The 24280-nt window shown below is 38.2% G+C and overlaps 2 protein-coding genes across 3 annotated transcripts in view; one reads left to right on the top strand and one right to left on the bottom strand.

Moving 5' to 3' along the window:
- Positions 1-156: 156 nt before the first annotated feature.
- On the bottom strand, positions 157-13337 carry LOC127623333 (WASH complex subunit 1). 2 transcript variants are annotated; one of them, XM_052097746.1, is made up of 11 exons: positions 13255-13337; positions 12141-12281; positions 9832-9943; positions 4963-5109; positions 4733-4869; positions 4488-4623; positions 4111-4318; positions 3657-3821; positions 3382-3549; positions 2234-2302; positions 157-762 (listed from the first exon to the last, which is right to left on the bottom strand). In XM_052097746.1, exons 1-11 carry the CDS (start codon positions 13260-13262, stop codon positions 617-619), a joined length of 1437 nt encoding a protein of 478 aa, XP_051953706.1. In that variant the 5' UTR covers positions 13263-13337; the 3' UTR covers positions 157-616. The 2 variants fall into 2 exon arrangements, with proteins under 2 accessions (XP_051953706.1, XP_051953708.1); XM_052097748.1 differs by having other exon boundaries at positions 12141-12286; positions 13255-13329.
- A 1306-nt stretch (positions 13338-14643) lies between these two features.
- Positions 14644-24280, top strand: part of LOC127623330 (IQ motif and SEC7 domain-containing protein 3-like) — a 44490-nt gene continuing 34853 nt past the window's right edge. Inside the window, 2 exon segments of the mRNA XM_052097742.1 lie at positions 14644-15365; positions 19337-19411. Coding sequence (XP_051953702.1) covers positions 14929-15365; positions 19337-19411 — 512 coding nt within the window. The 5' untranslated portion in view covers positions 14644-14928.

Genomic DNA, 24280 nt, shown 5'->3' with positions numbered 1-24280 from the left:
TGCATTTTCAGATGTAAAAAAGAAAGATTAGTGTGGACTAAGCCAAGACTCAAATCTGAGTTGAAGTGGTATTGAGAGGTCTCAAGACCACGAGATTGAGACTCTAACTCCATGTTTGTAACAACAACAAAGTCAACAGACTCATTCAGACTGACAGAAACAATGGCCATTGTAGATTAGTTTATTTTTCTGTACTAAAGCTGCAAAATGCAGGAAGTGTTGTAAAGTGTTTAAAAAAACAAAACATCAAAAAATACATCCAGCTTTTTTGTTATCCCCACACTTGAAATATTAGTTAGGATTCAACTACATATACCTTGATCAGGATAGATGCCATATTTGAAGTGAATGAAAATGAAATATGGTGACTACCCTGACTAAGTGCCATTCTGTCATTTCATGAGCTTTCAATGTAATCTTATCACACCCATATCAAAGTCACATTCATTCAGACCTTTAAAATAAACCTGCTTTCCAAACAAACAAAATGAGACAAGGTGTCCTTGAATAAACGACAACTTCAGACCCTGTCCTTCAATTCATAAGAGGACTTCCAACCTCAAGTCTTGAATTTTACTCCAGCTCTGTGAAACACTCTGACCCGGGGTCGCCGTGGTTACGCCTCCCAATCATCTTCATCAGCGGTGGGTTGCAGTGGTGCTGGAAGGGGCGGGATCACATCTGACATCCTGGCGAATGCTCCGCCGGAGCTGGCAGGTGCTTCTGAAGAGTCTCCGCCCCCTGGACCCTTGCCAGAGATACCTGTCAGATATTCATATGAAGAACTGTGTCAGCTACCATGATAAAAACCGCATTGACTGTCAGACTGATGCACTAAAATAAAAGTTTCAGAATTGTGATGTCTGTTTATATACGGTTTATACACCGATCAGCCACAACATTAAAATCACCTGTCTAATATGGTGTAGGTCCCCTCGTGCCACCAAAACAGCGCCAACCTGCATCTCAGAACAGCATTCAGAGATGATATTGTTCTCCGCACAATTGTACAGAGTGGTTATCTGAGTTACTGTAGACTTTATCAGTTCAAACCAGTCTGGCCATTCTCTGTTGACCTCTCATCATCAACAAGTCGTTTCTGTCCACAGAGCTGCCACTCATGGGATGTTTTTTGTTTTTAGCATCATTCTGAGTAAATTCTAGAGACTGTTGTGTGTGAAAATCCCAGAAATACTCAAACCAGCCCATCTGGCACCAACAATCATGCATGCAATTATCTAAACTGCCAATCGTGTGGCAGCAGTGCAGCGCATAAAATCATGCAGATACGGGTCAGGAGCTTCAGTTAATGTTCACATCAACCATCAGAATGGGAAAAAAAAGTGATCTCAGCGATTTGGACCATGGCATGATTGTTGCCACGGTCCAGTGCCAGTGCCAGATGGGCTGGTTTGAGTATTTCTGGGATTTTCACACATAACAATCTCTAGAATGGTGCCAAAAACAAAAAACATCCAGTGAGGGCAGTTCTGTGGATGGAAATGTCTTGTTGATGAGAGAGGTCAACAGAGAATGGTCAGACTGGTTTGAACTGATAAAGTCTACAGTAACTCAGATAACCACTCTGTACAATTGTGTTGAGAAGAATATCATCTCTGAATGCTGTTCTGAGATTTGGGTTGGCGCTGTTTTGGCAGCACGAGGGGGACCTACACAATATTAGGCAGCTGGTTTTAATCTTGTGGCTAATTGGTGTATATGTGTATATGTATATATATATATATATATAAATTCCAAGGAGCCTATTGCCATATCCCAAATATGTCCAGTTAAAGTCATGATAAATTGTGATAGGGCCTTTTCTATCATTGCTCTTGTCCACTTTCCATTAAGAGATTATTATTCCATTCCATTCAGTTTTTGGAACTCAACCTACCGGAATATTATATTATTACAGTAGTACAATTAAAAAACATTCTAAAAACAATAACAACAAATAATATGTTTATAAAAACTACTTCAGAATTCTACTTATGTTATAAAAGTATAAATATATACAGTATATGCACACACTTCATCACATCACAGTACTCTTGCTCATATGGTATTGCATATAAATACATATATATACAGTGTGTGTGTGTGTGTATATATGTATAGTGCAAATAATTATATTTACAAATACTAAATAATAAATGACACATGAAATCATAATAAAAAAAAAAAAAAACTTTTTATGATTGTAATTCCAAGAGCCCTAATTCAGACTTACCTTTCCTGCGCATGGCCAACTTATTAAACAGGTCAGACATGAGGTCGCCTCCACTGACCGCTGCACCAACTGAAGAAAATGAGATGGTGGTAAGTTAAATATATTTGAAAAAATTAACAAATGCTCAATGTGGGTGCTCGACCAAATTGATATCACAAAAAGAGAGAAAAGTCGGCACACCACGGCTCCAAAATGAGACAAATGTATTTTAATGTTTTCACCTAAGGTGACGTTGAGCCCACGGTTCTTCATCAGACATTAAATATCTTTATCAGCCAATTCTGCACGTTACAGTGCATTTTGGGATGGAATAGACCCTGCCACTAATTTAACTCTCACTCCAATGTCTTTGTTATATTCTGCAGTAAATGATGAATAAAACGAGGTACAAATCTCAAGTGTGGCATTTGCCCTTGATCAAATCCTAAATCATTAGCAATGACCTCTCAGCAATGGTAAACTCAAGTTTATCCATTGACATATCAATGAAGAACTTGAAATATGCGAGTCTTATGTGAGTCCAGGGCTAGTCAATATCAAACGGATTAAAAAAGGCTTAATACAGCAGCTTAAATGAAAGTACATTTCTTTTTTGACCTTTCCAAATACCACAGCGCTCTTCATTACATCAGTAACCTACATCCTCTTGTAGATCAGCCCTAGTGGGGTTTGAACCTACAACCTTCATGGATCAGAAACAACATTTTTTAAGATGACAATTAATTGCTTTCATTTTAAAAATGTATACGGTTGGTTTTGATTTATTCGTCTTGCAAAAATGATCTAATCTAGATTTTTACTAGATATTCTGAAGATAATGCCAGTGCACGTGCATAAGTCACCTTAACAATGCAGGGTGTTGCTATGCGGTTGCGAGAGTGTTCTGGGTAGTTGCATGTTTGTTATTTAGTCAAAGTCAAAAGAGTCCACCTCCAAGTCTCTAAGAAACTCTGGTCTCTAGATTTGGCTCAGATGTCTCCTTCAATGTAAGTCTACAGGGTTTTTTCAGCCGTTTTATCATCCGCCAGGTAAAAAGTTAGTCAGATCGCTTAGACATGAAACACACTTCTCAATATGCTGCATGATTTGAGGTATGATTTGACACGTTTTCAATACGTTGCATAAATGATACCCCTGTAACGTCTCACCTTGCTCTTGCTCTTTCTGTTTCTTCTTTTCCATCTTTCGCTCTTTCACGTTCCGAAGTTTCGCTTTGCCGATGCCGCCGGCATTCCGAATCGACTCCAGCAGGCTGGCTCGCCCGTCCGAGGGTTGTATTACTTCAGTTGGGGCGTCTGGGGCATCTTTCACAATACCTAGCATGCACCAACATAGAGTAATATGGTTAGCACATAGAACGAAAATGTAACAAATCAATTAAAAGATTTGCAAGGTGATGCATATGAAAAAATAAATCTTGTACCTGTGGGTGAGGCATGACTTGTGTCATCAGTTCTGTCTGGTGCAATAGGTGGAGGTGGAGGGGGCGGGGCTAGAGATGCTCCAAGGGGCGGGGCTGATACATGAGTGGGCTCTGGTGGGGGAGGGGGAGGAGGAGGAGGAGGAGCCTCGAGTGTAAAGTGAGAGTCTTGAAAACAAAAGCAAAGAAATATGAATTTTGATATAAAATAATTCAGATTTAAATACACATCTGTTCAGCTGATTGTAGGATAAAATATAAGGGGGTGCTAATTTTCTTTCTTTGGAATAACATGTTCTGATTAGGTTAATCTTGATTTCATGTTGACTTTAAAATACAAATCCTGTCCACAAGTTTAAATATTATTAAATTAAAATATTATTGGCAGTGATTTTTTTGCTAGCTCAACTCATTCAGTTTGGGATCCACTCTAAATGAATGTTGTTAATATTCTCACATGATCCAGTGGATTCATCATGCTCTGTGCCAAATGAGGGAAGTTCGGGAATGCTGGCACTGGAAGGAACGGATGGCCCGAACCCTGGGCCGAGGTCAGCACTGTACATGAGGTCATCGGCGATGCCAGGTAGGTCAGGCAGGTAAGATGGCACATCAATCTCTGGCACTTGCCCCAGGTCTGGCACATAGAAATAATTCTCTGCAGTCTGAGAAAGAATGTTTGAAAGAAACAACTCAACGTCTGACAGGCTTGCATATGGTTTCCACCATATAATTAATCTGTTCTGTCTTCTGCGTCAAACAGATTTGGCTCAGCTACGCTGTAGAGTGAGACTATCGTATAGTCCACATTTGGCCGAACAATATAAATCTCACCTGTCTTTCAAGCTGCTCTCTCTTGGTGATTGACAGCGGTGCATCAAATGGTTTGTTTTCCTTTTCCGTCTCTAATGTGTTGTGCGTTTTAGTCACAGCTCCCGCCAATGGGTCAAGAAACACATATTTCTTATATCTGCACTCGAGGCAATACATAGACACACAGCGGTGATTATATGAGTGCTTATAAGGTTATATTTCTTATGCAACATTGAGCAAATATGTGTAGGTGTGAGTGTACTCACAGGTTCTCTGTTGTGTTGAACAGCAATAAGGAGCTGACTGAGTTGACGTTTCTCGGCAGACTTCCTAAACCCTCTTCGGTCTCATCCTCGGAGCGCTTCTTGGTGTTCACGCATACTGGCAAATACATCAACTTCTCCTATAAAATGTGTATACACACTTGAAAATGAGGAGAGAGGAAATAGGACAAACTCCACGAGGAGGTTATAAACGGAAGGCTGAACCTCTTCACCTGTAGGGCCTTGTCATCCAGTGGGCGGAGTTTGCTCTGAACTTTAAAGCGAGGCCGCTTTTGGGAGGCAGGATCAACTGCACCCATAAAGATGGAAGAATAATCCTGCAGTTTTTCTGGAGCGGGGTATTTGGCACTGGAGAATACCTACACAAACACATATTACAACAAACTTATAACCACTTTGTACTACGCAATAATAACTCTGTAGTAATTTAGCTGACATTGTGACTTACAGTACGGGATGGGAATCATAAGGAATTTATTGGTCCTGCTTCCAAGTCCACATAACAATTTTGGTTTCTTAACGATTCCATTAACGATTATCATAGTATTTTGAGTTATTACTTTAGGTAACATTTTAACGTACTTGTTTAAATCCAAGTGCCACTCATTGCAAAAATCTCTTCCAAATGTGAATCTTTAAGTGAGAGAGTTGTTAGAATGATTCAAGCCAATAAATTCATTGGTTTTAACCTACAACCTTCAAGGATCAGCCCTAGTGGGATTTGAACCTACAACCTTCAAGGATCAGCCCTACAACCTTCATGGATCAGCCCATGTGGGATTTGAACCTAGATCATTTGTAGATCAGCCCTAGTGGGATTTGAACCTACAACCTTCATGGATCAGCCCTAGTGGGATTTGAACCTACAACCTTCATGGATCAGCCCTAGTGGGGTTTGAACCTACAACCTTCATGGATCAGCCCTAGTGGGATTTGAACCTACAACCTTCATGGATCAGCGCTAGTGGGGTTTGAACCTACAACCTTCATGGATCAGCCCTAGTGGGGTTTGAACCTACAACCTTCATGGATCAGCCCTAGTGGGATTTGAACCTATAACCTTCATGGATCAGCCCTAGTGGGGTTTGAACCTACAACCTTCATGGATCAGCCCTAGTGGGGTTTGAACCTATAACCTTCAAAGATCAGCCCTAGTGGGGTTTGAACCTACAACCTTCATGGATCAGCCCTAGTGGGGTTTGAACCTACAACCTTCATGGATCAGGCCTAGTGGGATTTGAACCTACAACCTTCATAGATCAGCCCTAGTGGGGTTTGAACCTATAACCTTCAAAGATCAGCCCTAGTGGGGTTTGAACCTATAACCTTCATGGATCAGCCCTAGTGGGGTTTGAACCTACAACCTTCATGGATCAGCCCTAGTGGGATTTGAACCTACAACCTTCATAGATCAGCCCTAGTGGGATTTGAACCTACAACCTTCATGGATCAGCCCTAGTGGGGTTTGAACCTACAACCTTCATGGATCAGCCCTAGTGGGATTTGAACCTACAACCTTCATGGATCAGCCCTAGTGGGGTTTGAACCTACAACCTTCATGGATCAGGCCTAGTGGGATTTGAACCTACAACCTTCATAGATCAGCCCTAGTGGGGTTTGAACCTATAACCTTCAAAGATCAGCCCTAGTGGGGTTTGAACCTATAACCTTCATGGATCAGCCCTAGTGGGGTTTGAACCTACAACCTTCATGGATCAGCCCTAGTGGGATTTGAACCTACAACCTTCATAGATCAGCCCTAGTGGGATTTGAACCTACAACCTTCATGGATCAGCCCTAGTGGGATTTGAACCTACAACCTTCATAGATCAGCCCTAGTGGGATTTGAACCTACAACCTTCATAGATCAGCCCTAGTGGGATTTGAACCTACAACCTTCATAGATCAGCCCTAGTGGGGTTTGAACCTACAACCTTCATAGATCAGCCCTAGTGGGATTTGAACCTACAACCTTCATAGATCAGCCCTAGTGGGATTTGAACCTACAACCTTCATAGATCAGCCCTAGTGGGATTTGAACCTACAACCTTCATAGATCAGCCCTAGTGGGGTTTGAACCTATAACCTTCATAGATCAGCCCTAGTGGGATTTGAACCTACAACCTTCATGGATCAGCCCTAGTGGGATTTGAACCTACAACCTTCATGGATCAGCCCTAGTGGGATTTGAACCTACAACCTTCATAGATCAGCCCTAGTGGGATTTGAACCTACAACCTTCATAGATCAGCCCTAGTGGGATTTGAACCTACAACCTTCATGGATCAGCCCTAGTGGGGTTTGAACCTATAACCTTCATAGATCAGCCCTAGTGGGGTTTGAACCTACAACCTTCATGGATCAGCCCTAGTGGGATTTGAACCTACAACCTTCATGGATCAGCCCTAGTGGGGTTTGAACCTACAACCTTGGGGTTTGAACCTATAACCTTCATAGATCAGCCCTAGTGGGGTTTGAACCTACAACCTTCATGGATCAGCCCTAGTGGGGTTTGAACCTATAACCTTCATAGATCAGCCCTAGTGGGGTTTGAACCTATAACCTTCATAGATCAGCCCTAGTGGGGTTTGAACCTACAACCTTCATGGATCAGCCCTAGTGGGATTTGAACCTACAACCTTCATGGATCAGCCCTAGTGGGATTTGAACCTACAACCTTCATGGATCAGCCCCAGTGGGGTTTAAACCAAGTGGGATTTGAACCTACAACCTTCATGGATCAGCCCTAGTGGGGTTTGAACCTATCAGCAAATCTACTCCCAGCAATATGAATGACAGAGCCACTGCATGTCTTGCGAAAGTAATAGCACTACACTGATCACCTGATACAGGACTTTTTGTTCACAGAAGTTTTGTCCCATCAGCCATTGCTGCTTAAATTAACAAATTAACTCAATAGCACTGATCATTTGTATGCATGTGCAAGGGTTGGGGCAGTAGAATTTATGTTATATGTCATATGATGTAATGTGGGTATCTGTATGTTTTGTGTTTGTGGAGCAGACATGTGAAAACAAATTTCCCTCTGGGACAACAAAGACCAAACCATCCATCCATCCATCCATCCATCCATCCATCCATCCATCCATCCATCCATCTATCATGGATCAGTACTTGCAGGGTTTGAACCTACAACCTTTATGGATCAGCCCTAGTGTAGGTTGTTGGATCAAGCAACACTTGATCTAATCCACAAAGTTAGTAGGTTCAAATCCCACTAGGGATGATCCATGAAGGTTGTACAGCCCTAATTCCAAAATAGTTGGGACAGTATGAAAAATGCTAATAAAAACAAAAAGATTTGTAAATTATATTCACCCTTTGCTAAATTGAAAACACAACAACCTACACATTATATTATGTTTTACTTAGTGTATATCTTTGTTCTTTTTATGTACAGTCATTTTAAATCAGATGATTGCAGCACGCTCCAAAAAAGTTAAGACAGGGGCAGATTAAGACTAATAACAATTTGACGAGTTAAAATAAGGCGATGTGAAACAGGAGATGTTAAACGTGTCATTGTTCTGTACACTGTATAAGGAGCATCAAAAAAAAGAGGAAGGATCATTTGAGACTTTTCAATTTGCCAACAGATGCTTCAGCAAATAATCCAGTACTTTGAGAACAAAGTTCCCCAAAGACAAATTGGATGGATTTGGGGAATTTCACCCTCTACAGTGCACAACATAGTTAAAAGTTTCAATGAATCTGGTCAAATCTCGGTGCATACAGAGCAAGATGAAAACCACTTCTATATGCATGTGATCTCTGATCCCTCAGATATCACCGTCTTAAAAAAACATAATTCATCTGTGATGGATATCATGAACATGGGTTTGGGATTACTTTAGTAAACCCTTGTTAGTTTACACCACTCGCCGCTGCATCCACATGTAAGGACTTTACTATGCAAAGCAGAAGCCGTACATCAACACTGTCCACCGTAAGCGCTGCCGACTTCTCTGGGCTCGGTCAAACTTATATGGAAAGTAGAACAGTGGAACCGTCTTTTTGGTCCAATGAGTACACATTTCAAATAGTTTTTTTTAAAAACACAGCCATTGTGTTCTCTGGGCCAAAGAGGAAAAGGACCATCCAGGCTGTTATCAGCGTCAGGTCCAAAAGCCAGTGTCTGTATGGGCCAGGGGTGTGTCAGTGCCCATGATGGGTAACTTGCACATCTGTGAGGGCACCATTAATCCAGACAGATATGTAAAAATTTTGGAGCAGCATATACTGCCATCCAGCACAGTCTTTTCCAGGAACGTCCTGGAATTTTCAGCAGGACAACTTCAAACCACATACTTGAGGAATAAGCAGAGAGTGCGGGTGCTAGATTGGCCTTCCTGCCGTCCCGACCATCTCCAATTGAGAATGTGTGGCGCATTATGAAGCGCACAATATGTCAATAAGACCCCGTCCAATTGTGCAGCTGAAGACCTGCATAATGGATGAATGTGGGAAAATTCCACTTTTTAAACTTAAACATGTGTCTTCAGCGCCCAAATGCTTAATAAGTGTTATTAGTAGGGATGCACCGAAATTTCGGCCACCATTTTTTGGTTTGGCCGAAAGTGACTGTACATAAAAAAAAATGTATATGAAATTCACATGATAAACATCACATAATGTTTAATTGTAGTGCTTTCAATTCAGCAAATGGTGAATTTAATTTACAAATCATCTTTTTTGTTTTATTAGCTTTTTTCATACTGTCCCAACTTTTTTGTTATTGGGGTTGTAGGTTCAAACACCACTAAGGCTGATCTACAAAGGGGTTTGTATCAACAATCTTCGTGGATCAGCCCTAATGTTGTTTGAACCTACAACCTTCGTGGATCAGCCCCAATGGAGTTTGAACCCATAACCTTTTCAGTAGCTGCCTAGACCTTTATCCATCAGGGTATGCAACCCAACAGCACATTTTAATTTACTTCTCCAGACAGTTACTAAGTTACCATGCCCCAGAATAATTTTCTCTTCTACACTGTCTAAACTCCCACTGTGAGACTGACTGACTGTCAGAGTGTCTGTGTGTTTGATTAGGGCTGCATCACCTTTGTGGCTTTCTTGCTTCCTTTGATCTTCTGGACTCTGGCCTGAGCCAGTTTGATCCGGTCTGTGACGGTCTGAAGGTGTGCACGGTTTTTCTCCACACTCTGAGACACCCTATCAAAGAAGAATCATGTCCAAAAAGTTGTATGAGTATGCAGGTGAACACATCAGTACTTCATCAAAATGTCAGTCGTGACAACTGGACTAATTTCTTGCTGGTTGAAAACTAGTGATGGACTATCATATGGGTCAGGCCAAGAAATTGACCGATAAGTGGCCGCAGTGAGATTATTTGAATTGGCCGATAACTATGCCTGACTGCCCAACAGGCAGAAATGTTTGTTCAGCGTTTCTAAAATCTACTAACAACCTATTCAATGCATAATGCATATTCTGTTTTTAGAGTGAATTTTTTGTAAAAATATTGCAAAATTTGAATTTAGTGTAGCAAATGTGTAAACGTTTAATTTGCAATCATTAATGTAAATCACACCAGTGAAAGTATTATATATTTATAATAATTTTTATACTAATTTGAATATATAGTTAACATAGAAACAAATATTTTTTTTTATAAAAAATGACTTATTTGTCAAATGTGAAACAATACAGTAAAAAGAAGTAACCTATAAATATTAAATGTTTTCCTACAAGCTAACTATTTAAAATGAATTGATTAATTATTATACAAAATAAATTGTATAGAGTAAGTAGCAGTAAATATATAATTGTAAATAAGTTTAAAAAAAGTATAAGTAGTGATGTATATATAATCAAGTAATTAATAAAAATATATATTTGCCAAAAGCTATAAAAACAAATATATATATATATATATATACTATATATATATATATTAAAATATTTAAGTATTAAAAGGTGAAATAAATATTACAATATATATAGTATATATATATATACCAAAAATATTATATTAATAATTTTATAGTATATAAAGGTAAATATATATATATATATATATATATATATATATATATATATATATATATAAATACTAGGGCTGTCGATTTAAAAAATTAATGCATCATTAATGCCCTGGACCATAATAAGGAAGATGCCTGAAAGCGCTTGTAGTACCACCTGTTTACTCCAGAGGGCAGTAAGTGAAACTTCAGCTGTATGAGCAACACACAGTTTATACAGTGAAGAAAACAACCATCCAGCAGCAGCACAACACAAACATGCGTTACGTTCTTGCATTCAAAACACTTGAAGGAGCACAAATTCGATCTAAGAGATCTCAAGATGTGTTTAAAGATTGAGTATTAAACTATATTTAACTCGACACAGTGACCTAAAGATGTATGTTTATGACGCTACACAAGCACGTCTGACGCAGGTGTACATTGACGGTCCTTAAACAAGCCCTCATAATAAATCTCCAACTGATTGACAAATTCACTTGTGAAATGGATTGCTGTAATTTAAATATTTTTAAATATTTAAAGATAACTATGTATAATTATTTCATCATTATATATTGAATTATTGTTATATGAGGGGCTTTCTCAGCAAATATTTGCATATGTGATTAAATGTGAATAATCCCGATTAATTAATCGGGACACCATGTAATTAATTCGATTAAAAATGTTAATCGATTGACAGCCCTAATATTTACTCAATGTCAATATTTAAATAAACCAACCATTTTAGAGCTGTGATTTGTATAAAAAATGTATACCAGTACAGATACAGTCATATCCTCATTACCGAATCAGTATGTTCTTCTATTGCCTATGGCACATGCTGTCTAAAAAGTCTCTCCATTAGAAAAGGAAAACAATTACAGAAGAGTGACTAAAAGACAGAGGGGGGGAACAGTGAGACTGCAGCTTAATGGAGCTGACCTAGAAAAAGCACTGCCTCACCACACAAACACCAATATGTTCCCTGGACCCCTACTTGCTATGTTGTCATGGTAACGCTGTGGATGGTTTTCCAGCCTGTTCAGCTAGAATTAACATATGAGCACTCTTTCACACAACGACAACTTATGCAAAACACGCACCTCTCATTGTATTTCTCACCCTTTGTGTTTGCACATTGTCTAAACATACAATCTCGTGCAACAGCAGGGCTCAACAATAAGGCTGACCTGGGGCCAGTGTTAGAGAGTTTCAATGAAGCACAAAGGATAATTGGCAACTCTGACAGTAGTTATCATTTATGCACTCCTGTACCGCTGATCTTGACGTGGTTTTAGATCCTTGACGCTGGTCTTTAACACCTCTGATATGCAGAACAACACTCGTGTACTATAAATGAGCATGCTTAAGTGTGTGTTTACCTGCTAAAGATGTCTGTTGATATAGTCTCCAGGTATTGTAAAGCATCAGTGATCTGATGCACAGCCTCTTCTCTCCTCAAGTCAGGCTGGATCAGTGGTACAGAATACACCTGTCCTTCCAGGTAACGTTTCTGCGTCATCCTAAACTTACACAGATGCACGCACCAATGAATCTTTCAAACTGTACAAATGTGTTCAATTCACCAAACCTTAACTATGCAAAAAAGAACATAATTATTGATCATATTGCACATTTGATAGATAGATAGACAGACAGACAGACAGACAGACAGACAGACAGACAGATAGATAGATAGACAGACAGATAGAACCGATTGAATGTTTAACTGATCATTTAAATAGACACTTTGGCACTCAGAAAAGAAGACTTGAGATATTCTAGCATTTATAATTTATAAATTTTTTGGTACCTTAATGAGGTCATATTTTCAGTGAATAATACTTATATCACATAGCACAAGATATCGTAACACAATAAAACATTGCACAAGAAATAACTGGTTAGTCCCCAATATTAGAGACATTTTTGCCCCAGCATTTTAAATAACTGGGGCATTTTTGGCCCAAACCCTGGTTAATTTCTGACCCTGTTTTATATATAAAACAAACAGAAGCATCGAAATGAATGAAAACATACAGTAACAACACAAACACAAATACATGAGTACAAAACCTTTTCTCATTTCACCTCCTTTCTTCACAGAAAAAGTACTTATTGACAGAAACAGTACTTATTGATCTAGATTCTCATCTAGTAGAGGAACATTAAACTCCAACCTAGCTGATCCAACCCAAACAGAAACCAAATGACAGTCACATGATGAATGGCAAACAGGCTTGGATAACATTTAATAAACACTATGTTTATTAAATGTTTCCGCAAAGAAAACCCTTAATTAAGACAATAAAATAATATTTCAGATATGTGAACACATCAGGTGATTTCCATGTAGATTCTCATTAAATATGCACAACGCGATCATCCTGCTATCTCTATTAAAACAGACACAACAGGCTCTGGCCTGAAATAGATGTCTGCAGCTCAAAATATCGCTATAAAAATGAATTGCACGTAGAAAGGAAATACGTTTACCTGACCATTTAAATGTCAAAAGCACAATCGCTCAGCCGCTTCGAGGCGCCCAGTGTTTCAGGATCAACACTTCCGCATTGTCCAATCACGTGACACGTGACGTCACTGCGCAACTCCATAAGACACGTTTATAATTCAATTAAATTATTTCTTAAATGTATTAATGATTCTAGAAGACCTTCTGTCCTTGTTTTATTTTAAATGAGAATCCCTGTGATGTATATTTATATTACAGCATTATTAATAAACAGTGTTGGGTGTAATGCATTTCTAAGTAAGTAATTACTGTAATTAAATTATTTTTCATTGAAAAAATTAAAGTAAGGGATTACTCTTAATTTTCCAGTAATTTAATTACAGTTACTTCTGATTTAATTGCGTTAAATACTTTATAGACTATTGAACAATTCTATATAAAACAATAGTGAATTTAAAATCGAAAAATAATGTCTAATGTTAAAATTTCTAATGTTTTCTAATTTAATGCCGCACCCTTAAATTCTATGGCCAGCTCATGAATAATTTATTTGATTTTATATAATTTATTTGATAGAATTAAATGGACAGTTTCATGTCTATCCTTGTATTTTTCATCTGGTCGAGGTTGATCAGTGTTTTAAAAAGTAATTAGTAATAAGTAATGCGGTTACTTTTCAGATAGAGTAATTAGTACAGTAATCTAATTACACTGTAGAAGATGTAATTAGTAGTTAGTACTTCATTACTTTTTTAAAGTAACTTACCCAACACTGTTAATAAATATCATTATTGTTCAAATTAAAACAATTTTATGCAATTTTTTTTCTTTTCTAACAGATATATTGAAAATTGAAGTTTTACGCGGTACGTTCACATGTGTATTTATTTCCTCTGTTTTTTGTGTATTTCATAAAATATTAATACAATTATAAATAAATATGAACAGCTCTCAGTAGTCAATTATCTTTTTGTTAAATGTACAATATACATTACAGTAATTACTTATATGTAGCAGTTGATTAATTTTACAGATAATGGAAATAGAAAAGATGTTTTGATTAGATTTGTTTGTTGTCTGTGCGTGTCTGTATAAAAGCTATTCCTTTATAATATACACAGGCTATCCAGTGTACTGATATATATATATATATATATATATATAAAATTCGTATTGTGTACAGTTACAGTATTAGACCTATTTAAGGCTACTTTATGAGCTACTGTCATAACAATAAAGCACTCAGAATAGGGAAAATGGGACGTATTTTAAATACAATAAATTTATTATTTTGAAGAATGACAACAAATATGTAGGTCATTGAGGTCTGTTTTTATTATTATTATTATTATTATTATTATTATTAGCATATAAACATGTGTAAACATTGTGATTTCGTTGCTTGCCCCGTGATGTCATTTATGCGTGTGGCCACGCCCACGCACCCTTCAGCGCTCTGTTTTGACATCTTCGCCTCAGCTTCAGCAGCAGCATCCCGAGCATCCCTTCATGCGCTCTCTGGGCACTGAGGAGGTGGAGGTGGAGGCGGGTGTCTCTCGCTCTTTCTGTCTCTCTCTCTCGCTCTCTATCGTTTCAGCCATTTTACTATTAACCCGTGTAGCCGGTAAGCGGGACTGTCACCCAAATATCAGATCGCACCATTTCTCGCTGTTTTGAAGGGAAGCATCACCACCGGGATGTCGAGTCTGCTGGAGAACCCTCTGCAGGCGGTGCTCTACCTGAAGGAGCTCACCGCCATCGTGCAGAACCAGCAGAGTCTCATCCAGACCCAACGATACCGGATCGACATTCTCGAGCGCCGGCTGGAAAATCTAGCGGTTGAGAATCGGCAGCTGCAGGAATCGAGCAGTCATCAACACCGGCACCCTCCACGCAATCATCCGCCTTCGCCACCCAGGACCAGCCCGACCAGCAGAGACGGGACGCCCTCCATTCCATCCCAGAGCCAGCAGCACCATTCCCCGCAGGATATGCAGCTTGTGCCCGCTGGACCCAGCAATGCCAGTCCGGACTCTCTCGATGAAGATGGTGCTCAGGACCCCTGCTGTCGGTCACTGGTCCCACAGACACCTGCCACCCTGTGTCGAGCAGTGGGACTCTCACGTTCATCCGAGTGAGTTATAATCACACATACTTATTAAAAGAGCACAAATCAGTCGCAATCTGACAGCAGTGCAATGGTGAGGCAGATTGCACGCGCCACCAGTATTACATAACAGAGATATTGCACTGTAGTATATATGTATATGCCACAGTGAATATGCACGTAATTCTGTTTTCATAAAATGCATGAATGCTGCAACACACTTGCATTTAAAGAGTCATTTGAGGGGTTCAGTGTCCACAGTTTATAATGCAGGTTTTTTTTTTAATAACTATAGGGTTCACTTCAAAAAATTTCAAATGAATAAATACATAAATAAATTCATGCAGATACAAATACTTTTATTAATTGAATCAACAGTTAGTGACTTTTAACGTTTAATACTTATATGTACATTAGCGTTGCATGGTATACCGGTACTAACGAAATATTGCGATACCAAAAAATTTTAAACGTTGCGATATCATCTTGTCTTTCATTTCGGTACCATATTAAAGTATGCTGCCAATAGCAAAATTAAATTTAATGCGATAGTTTTGACTAGACCATTTAAAAATAATAGTAAAAAAGCCTCTATATGGCCAAGTGTGATTGTTAAACTGCAGAAGGATGTAATTTAATGAAATAATACATAGTCACATATGCACCACAGAACAAATGAGAGGCTCCTCTCTGCCCTGTCATCTCCTTCACACACTAACAACCAGGCGTGCACACAAATGCAACGCACACTACTAATGCTTGATTTTCATGCAGCGTGTCCATTAGTGTCCATCTGCAGAGCCACAGATCAGTGTTGAGTGTATAATCGGCTGTGAACTCTCAAATGACCGTTTATACCATTGCAGTTCGGAGATTTCAGCTTGCGAGCCACGGGAAGTTTGATATAACGAACCCTTCGCAAACAGGAAGAACTTCAACGGTCTTTCAAAATAAAAGTCCAGATGAAATGAGAGCTCTGTTCAACTGATTGCGTGAAATTGGAGACATTATGACAGAAAAATATTACCACTGTATAAAAGTGTATTATTCAAACTAGTCGCAATAATACTCATAGTAACAACAATATAATATTAAATGGTTATATTATTAGTATTATTATCTGTAAGCAATATCACATAAGCAAGTTTTCGTATCGTACCGAAACCAAAATTTTGGTTTATAGTTAACCTTCCCAATATGACAGATTAAAATTCACCATCTTGCCTAAATCTGATGTTAATTAATGTGTATTGTCCCCGATAAATAAATAGATAAATAATTAAAATAAATAGTGAAAATTAAATTAAATGGTTAGCAGTTAACAGCATCTAAAAATATAAACTTTTCCTTTATATTATACATGAATTTTAACTTAATTATCTTGATTCTGAAAAAACAAGTTCATGTCAATAGTATTCGTCAGTGTTGGGTTAATTACTCAAAAAAGTAATCCACTAAAAATTACTAATTATTTCCTCTAAAATTGTAATTGTAAGTTACTTTCTAAAACATATTTTCCGCTCAACAAATTCAAAATAATGTATTCATTTTCTCCTTTGTTGCCGCACACCCTTCAGGTGTCACAGACATCCAAACAGAGGTCCATGTGAACATATTCGTATTTTAAATGTATTATAAATCAATAATATTATTTTAGAAATATGTGTAACCCAAGCAATGCACCTAAAAGTAGCTGTAATCTGATTACAAGTATTTAAAATCTAGTGTTACAAAACGTTTTCTTTTTTGATCGAAAGTAATCAGATTACAGTAACTAACTACTTTGTGATCAGATTACATCCAACACTGTTCATCGACAACCCCAAGTCATTCTTTCCAGGGTAAAATGTCTTAAAAGAGGCTTTTAATGCTCCTCATTATTAAAGCATGTATCGTCAAGACTGCATTAGAAAAAAGCACACAGAATGCAATACAAACACATTACACACACACACACACACAGACACATTGAGTGTACAGTGCGGCTTTAAGTGACATTCCCATAGTGCATGTGGAGTTTATCCACCAGCTGGAAATCTAATCCACACTAATAGAGAGCAAGAGAGCGAGATATTGTGTGTGTGTGTGTGTGTTTCTGCAAATAGGACAAATGTATCTTCCATTACGACTGCTCATCTGGTTCAGTGCACATTTGCGCTGCATTTATAGAGTACACCCTGTTTGTGTGTGTGTGTGTGTGTGTGTGCATGTGTTTGCCCACAAGCAAAACTGGAATGATACATTCTCCTCTGATTTGTTTAATGGTAACTTTATCTTTTCTTTGGGGGAAGAAAGCACAAGAGTCTCAGTGTGTGTGAGAGTGTATTGTGTGTGTTGTGTGTGTTTGCACGGGGGTTTGCAGGAACAAATTTAGCAAGTTGTCATGTTGGAAGTGTGAGACTTAACGGCGAGTGAGTTTTAAGGCACAATTATGCTCATGCATGCAGCCCATTATAGTTAATCTCACGTTGTTATCATTTACATGTCAGGTTATGACAGGTATATTTTGAGACCTCTGCATCTCTAATAGAGAGTGAAAGACAGAATGTTCTTTTAATTATTACACATTTACTGGGAGATAATTCACAAGAAGTAGGTTGCACAGTAACATTGTTAACTTCTGAATGAGAGATGTTTACGGTGATGTACCGGGCGTGTGTGTGTGTGTGTGTGTGTGTGTGTGTGTGTGTGTGTGTGTGCATTTGCTGGTCACACATCAGACTTGCTGCCGTACTGAGATGAATCGTGGATAAAATATGTAAAGTCCACGAAAGTCAAATTTGTCAATATTTTGGCTGACTTCAGACCTGTATACACTTTTCCTGGAGCTTGGCGTGGATTAAAAGCAATTTTTTATGTTTTGGGTGATATTGTTCCAATTACTATAATTTCATGTATTGGGCAGTTCTTGAAAAACTTTTGATATTTAAAAAAAAAAAATGTATCCCCCTTTTTCCCAATTCAGAATGCCCAATTTCCACTACTTAGTAGGTCCTCGTGGTGGCGCTGTTACTCACCGCCGCTTCTGAGACCGTCAATCCGCGCATCTTATCACGTGCTCACGCTACTCTCCACGAGCCAAGCACAACTCCACACGCCCCACTGAGAGAGAGAACCACTAATTGCGACCACGAGGAGGTTACACCATGTGACTCCACCCTCCCTAGCAACCAGGCCAATTTGGTTGCTTAGGAGACCTGGCTGGAGTCACTCAGCACGCCCTGGATTCGAACTCACGACTCCAGTGGTGGTAGTCAGCGCCAATACACACTGAGCTACCCAGACCCCTGAAAAACTTTTGATTTAATCACCTTGAACAAAACTGAAAATGACAAATATGTATTTTGTCTAAAAATAGATGTGATATTTTCAGTGATTCTCATAATCTACATACATTTGCAAGTATTAAATGATACATCAGATTACCTTAAAATGCGATGATGTCATGGATCACGAAAATTTTGCAGTGCACAATGTCAAAGAGGTGTTTAGGAAAGTGCTGTGGTAGTTTTTGTTGATACTGTATTTAGTGTTTTTGGGAGAAATACAAAAGTAAAAGTGCCTTTTACCCTGGGGGGGGCCTTTACAAAATGCGAAAGGTCTGTGCTCATTTGCATTGTTTTTACATGCAAATGAGCTTTGCTGCAAAATCTTCATGTTCACCAGTACCGGTGAAGAGCTGCAAACTTCTAGCCAACATTTGTGGCCAATCGCAAGCTCATTTGTGTGTGAAAATAATGAGAAATTTGCTGCAAGTTTGTCAAGACTCTAGATTGTTTGTAAAGGCCATTTATTACAGGGTCATTACCCCTGAGCAAGGTTAAGTGTCTTGTTCAAGGTAACAGAAGTTCATGGATCAACCCGTGTTTGAACTTTAGATCTTCTCGTTTCCAGCCCAAAATTTTAGGGCTGAGGTGCCCAAGAAGGACAAACGATGCCACATAAAATTATTAGCAGTTATTTGCAGTAATATGTATTTTAACCTTTGACCTCTACAGGAGTCAGACGGTCCTGCATCAGTTCTGCTGTCCAGCACCAGAAGCCCCTGAAGGAGACTCCGTAACGTGCTCCAGGTGAGAATGAGATACACCAATCAGTAGAGAGTTAGCGAAAAGTTCAGTCAGAAAATTTGCATGAATTTCAATATGTCATAGTATTTTGTTTGTACCCCTTTCGCTTGAGGGTGCTCACACAATAAGGAAAATCTTAGCGTAAACTCTAGTGTGTAAGTGAAGCATGCACTCGAGCTGGCATGAACAAAACCTGATGATGCACCATGTTATTAATATTTAGCATGATTTGAGAATGCTCCAAAGAGAATCTTGTGTGCTTCAATGGAAACAAGGAGATCTGACCTTTTGTGCAAAATGAACTTGGTCAATTTAACAAATTAACTTTTTTGATGATTGGCTATAACTTTACACAGACAAGGTTAGTAAGTGTATTTTATCACACTGAAATCATGTTAACACACATATTGTTTATGTCTTGTGACTATATTTTTGAAAGAGTATTTTAACATTTACGAATCAGCCCCATTGACTTCCATCGCAAGTGCCTCACTGTAACCCAGAGTTTTTTAAAGAAAAGGAGGAACGAGTATAAATAAATTTTGTGGTAATCAACATTATGCCACAAATGCTGTCTATTGAGCTTAACTAGTATTAAACCCAGAATATTCCTTTAAAGGAGACCTATTATGCCATGTTGTAAATGCCTCTGTGGGTGGAATCAAAAACACGCTGATTTCGTGTGTTTGTCTTTAAATGCAAATGAGCTGCTGCTCCCCGCCCCCTTTCCGGGCTGTGCCTTTACAGCTCCTGCTTCGGTTACTACAGCAACAACAAATCAGAACGAATATAACTGACAGTGTAAATACCGGAATGGGAAGAGAAATCGGCCCGGGATTTTACATAGCAACTGGCCTAAAAGTTGATTATAGGCATTTATAACATGGTATAATAAATTATCCGAGGGGTATTTTGAGCTGATACCTCACAGACACATTCTGGGGACACCTAAGACTTTTATTACATCTTGTAAAAAGGGGCATACTAGGTCTCTTTTAAGTCAGACTTCGGGTTGGGTGAATTGCACTGTAGTAAAGTAGTTTATCCCCGCTGCCTGCATCGGTTCAGAAGTCCATTGTTGAGTGCTAGCGGTTTTCTGTGTATGGCCCTTGTGCTCTTTGCCTCAGGCTTTCTGGGTGATGGGATTTCTGCTAGCAGAGTGCAAATGTGTGTATGTGTGTGCTAGAGAGAAAGAGAGTTAGTTCATGCTTCAGGTGTAGTTTAACCTTGATCCGTACTCTGTCTGATAGACTGGAAAACTTTCGACATGAATAAGCACTGTCAATCAGGTAGAGGTTTGTGTGTGCGCGCGCGCATGCGCATTGGCAATTGTGCATTGTTTCGAGAGCTCTGGTCAACTGTTAAAAGTCTATTTATTGCTACCAAAACAACCAAGCCTTAAAAGCTATTCTTAATAAACAGAGCAGCACTCTGGCTGCAAACACAATCCATCCTAAACAACAGAAACGCTATAAATTTGTGTCCAAATGTCAAGGAATCACCAGCTTTTCTTTTAGCAGACTGTGAGGCAGAAAGTGCTCATTTGTTTTCAACCTTAACAGAAGAATCTCATTTCAAATTTGCCAGTCTGAGTGATAAACAGAGAAGTTGTGGGTGGTCATTGCTGTGTGGTTGGTAAGGTGTTCTGAGGGTTTATAGCGTGTTGCAGTGAGGTTCAGTGTGGTTGCTAAGGCACTGCTCTGCAGTTGCTAGGATGTTCTGGGTGATGACTAGAGTCAGCCCAACCCTAAGCGCACTATTTACATGACTGCGCTAAGCGCAGTGCTGTGCTACGACCATGTGCTACGTCTTATCTTGTTTTCATGAGAGAGAGCTAATTCTAAGCGCAATTTTCATGCACGTGTGTGTAGGTGGGAGGGTTTGCGCTATCTGTGTGTGTATAGCATGTTAATGAAGTAGGGCAAAGTGCAATTTGCTAATTTACTGAGAAATAGTTCATTGCGTGCGCTAAGGCCTTTCAGAACCATGTCTGTTTTAAGGGCAAAGTCTAAATTAATTTCCTGCATTTGCAGTTTGGAGTTTCCATCACCATGTAGTAATAAAGTTCAACTCTGAAAATAAATTGGAACATCAAATAATGTCACTGTTGTAGCCGTTTTATAAAACAAAAATGTATGAGATTTCTGATAAACATCCTATAGGTCATGGCTTATTTTTCATTTATTATTATTATTATTATTATTATTATTATGTTTAAATATATTATGTGGAGGTGGTGGTCTAAAGCACATAACTGGTAATCTGGTAATCAGAAGGTTGCTGGTTCAACCCCCCACAGCCACCACCATTGTGTCCTTGAGCAAGGCACTTAACTCCAGGTTGTTCCGGGGGGATTGTCCCTGTAATAAGGGCTCTGTAAGTCACTTTGGATAAAAGCGTCTGTCAAATGCATAAATGTAAATGTTTAAAGTCACAACAACTGTATTCATGATCTAATTTGTATTAGTAATTTTCCACCTGTTGTCGTTGAGTGATTTTGATGTCACTGTAAAAGGGGCTGGTGGAGGAAGTTGGAGAGGGCACAATTTTTGGATTTGGGGAGGTAAAGTTTTAGTTTTATACAAGTTTTAGTTTTTGATGACTTTGTTTTAGAAATACAAAAAAACCTATTGAAAGTGATTTTAAAACTTATTCCAAAGAAACCCAAAAATAATTGCCAGGGAGTGGAAACCATTGCAAGGGAATGCAAAATTTATCAGAAAATATAATCCCTACCTATCCTCTAAGGGCTTCCATATGCATATCTCCTTAACAAGCTGCATGATGTGAGTTATCATTCTTGTCCGTAGCACAAATGGTGCCGAACAAGTTACGCACCTACAATACTAAGGCTTTCAGGTTTGTTCAAATCACTAAACCTGAACAATAGTAATATTAGCAAAACATGTACAACTTATTATTAAGCTTTTCCATTGCCTATTTTGAGATATCGTCATCCAAAAATATGAAAAAGCACATTCAATTTAGTCATCTACCTGCTACCTATATCACTCTCTATGTGTTACTGATCGTGTTCTCGCAGTTAGGGGTGTGATGCCTAAAGCTTACACTTTGGTCCAGTGTGGAACCCCAACAGATCAAATGTGTAGCAACCTAACGACCTGCCCAGACCATGTAAAGTACATCTGTCTCGACACTGATTTAAAGTTCTGCAGCGTTTATTATTTTTCCTCCGAGGTGAGCAGGACTTATTGCATTAAAAATGAAAAACTCTGCTCTCTCCTCCTCACGTATTGGTGCCTGCAGAGCTTGAGTGCTCTTTACTCCAGGGTGGCTCCTAATGTGCTGACAGCGGATGCAGTCAGCAGTGTGCTTGGGTGTGTTGTAAACCCCGTGTCTACACTCAGAGAGAAGTAGAGGAAATGGAAATGGGGTTGAGCTGTGTTGTTAAGCAGAAGAAACATACTCTGCAACATCTCTCATGATTTAAACATCCACCCTCCACTCTGAAACATGTTTTCATGAGCTCAACACTAGAAGAAAATTGCTTTGTCATGTATGGGGTTATGTTAGTATGTGTGTGTGTCTTTTTTGGGTCAATTCAGTCTTTGGTTTTTAGGAATTCTTTCCAGATTAAGCATTGAAATTTCGGTCCATCCATGACTGTACAGCTATGTGGATAAACAAGTTTTATAACATTAGATTTGATAACCTGATCAAAGTTACACTGTAAGAAAAAACATTTTAAATAAAAAAATAAATAAATAGAAATGCAATTAACTGAATTAAAAATGTAAAAAACAAAACAAAAAACACAATAATGGTTTATGCTATTTTAATCATATTTTTGGCATTAGTTGTTTTTCCAATTTTCATTGAGTAGTGAAAAGCATAAAAATATTAACAGTTTATTAAAATATTATTTTCTTATCAATATTAATAGTGTTCTTTTTTATTTAATTATTTTATTTATTTTATTTGATTAATAATAATTTATAATTAATTGTATAAATATATATAATCTGTAAGGCGGTTTTTGCCATCTCATTTGATTAATAGTTTAAAGTATAAACATATTAATAATATAAATATATATTTGAATTATCTTTAAATGTTTATTTATTTAATTTTATTTATTAGTAGCAGTTTTTTCCTTCTCATTTGATGAATGGTTTAAAGCATAACAATATTAATAGTATTATTTTTTTATTTTATAAATATTATTACTTATTTTATTATCAGTAATAGTTTTTTTCATCTCACTCAATAAATATTTTAAATCATTAAAAAGTGTTAATAGTCAAGTCGTCGTCATTTTTATTTGTATTTTTTCATTCGCGTTTTCACAACACACATTGTTTCAAAGCAGCTTGACAGGAAATCGTGCATAAACAAAAAAATATATATTTTTAATTATATTAAATAATTGCCCAGTGAGCAAGATGAAGGCGACTGTGGCAAGGAACACAAAACTCCATAAGATGTTGATTAATGAAGAAATCAGTTCCCCTCTGGCTAAACAACATGAATATAATGCCAATAATTAGTTATTCCTGTGCTGTGCAAGTCGGTGTTAATGTCCGGTGATTTAAAAATACAAATAAAATATTTTTTTATGAACTGTAAGATTAATGACTAATGTCTTTGAAGTCCATCCTGGATTAACTGCAGAAGTTCACATAGATGCAATTGTCCTTGTTAGTTGGCTGATGAAGGCTTTTGTTGGCAATTAAATGATAGTCTATGTACCATTTCAAGAGTGTAGTCCATCAATAGACATAGGTGATGCAGGCAGAGATTAATGAGGTGCATCACAGGTCAACCTGCAGGTCATTTTGGTCAGGTTCGGTGGGGTCCATCCTAAATCCAAGATTCAGGCAGTGGCAAATGTAGTATCCCATGTCTTACAGT

Source organism: Xyrauchen texanus, chromosome 29, assembly GCF_025860055.1.
Source record: "Xyrauchen texanus isolate HMW12.3.18 chromosome 29, RBS_HiC_50CHRs, whole genome shotgun sequence".
NCBI lineage: Eukaryota > Metazoa > Chordata > Actinopteri > Cypriniformes > Catostomidae > Xyrauchen > Xyrauchen texanus.
Note: the sequence above shows the minus strand (reverse complement) of the source record. Positions and strands in the feature narration are given on the sequence as shown.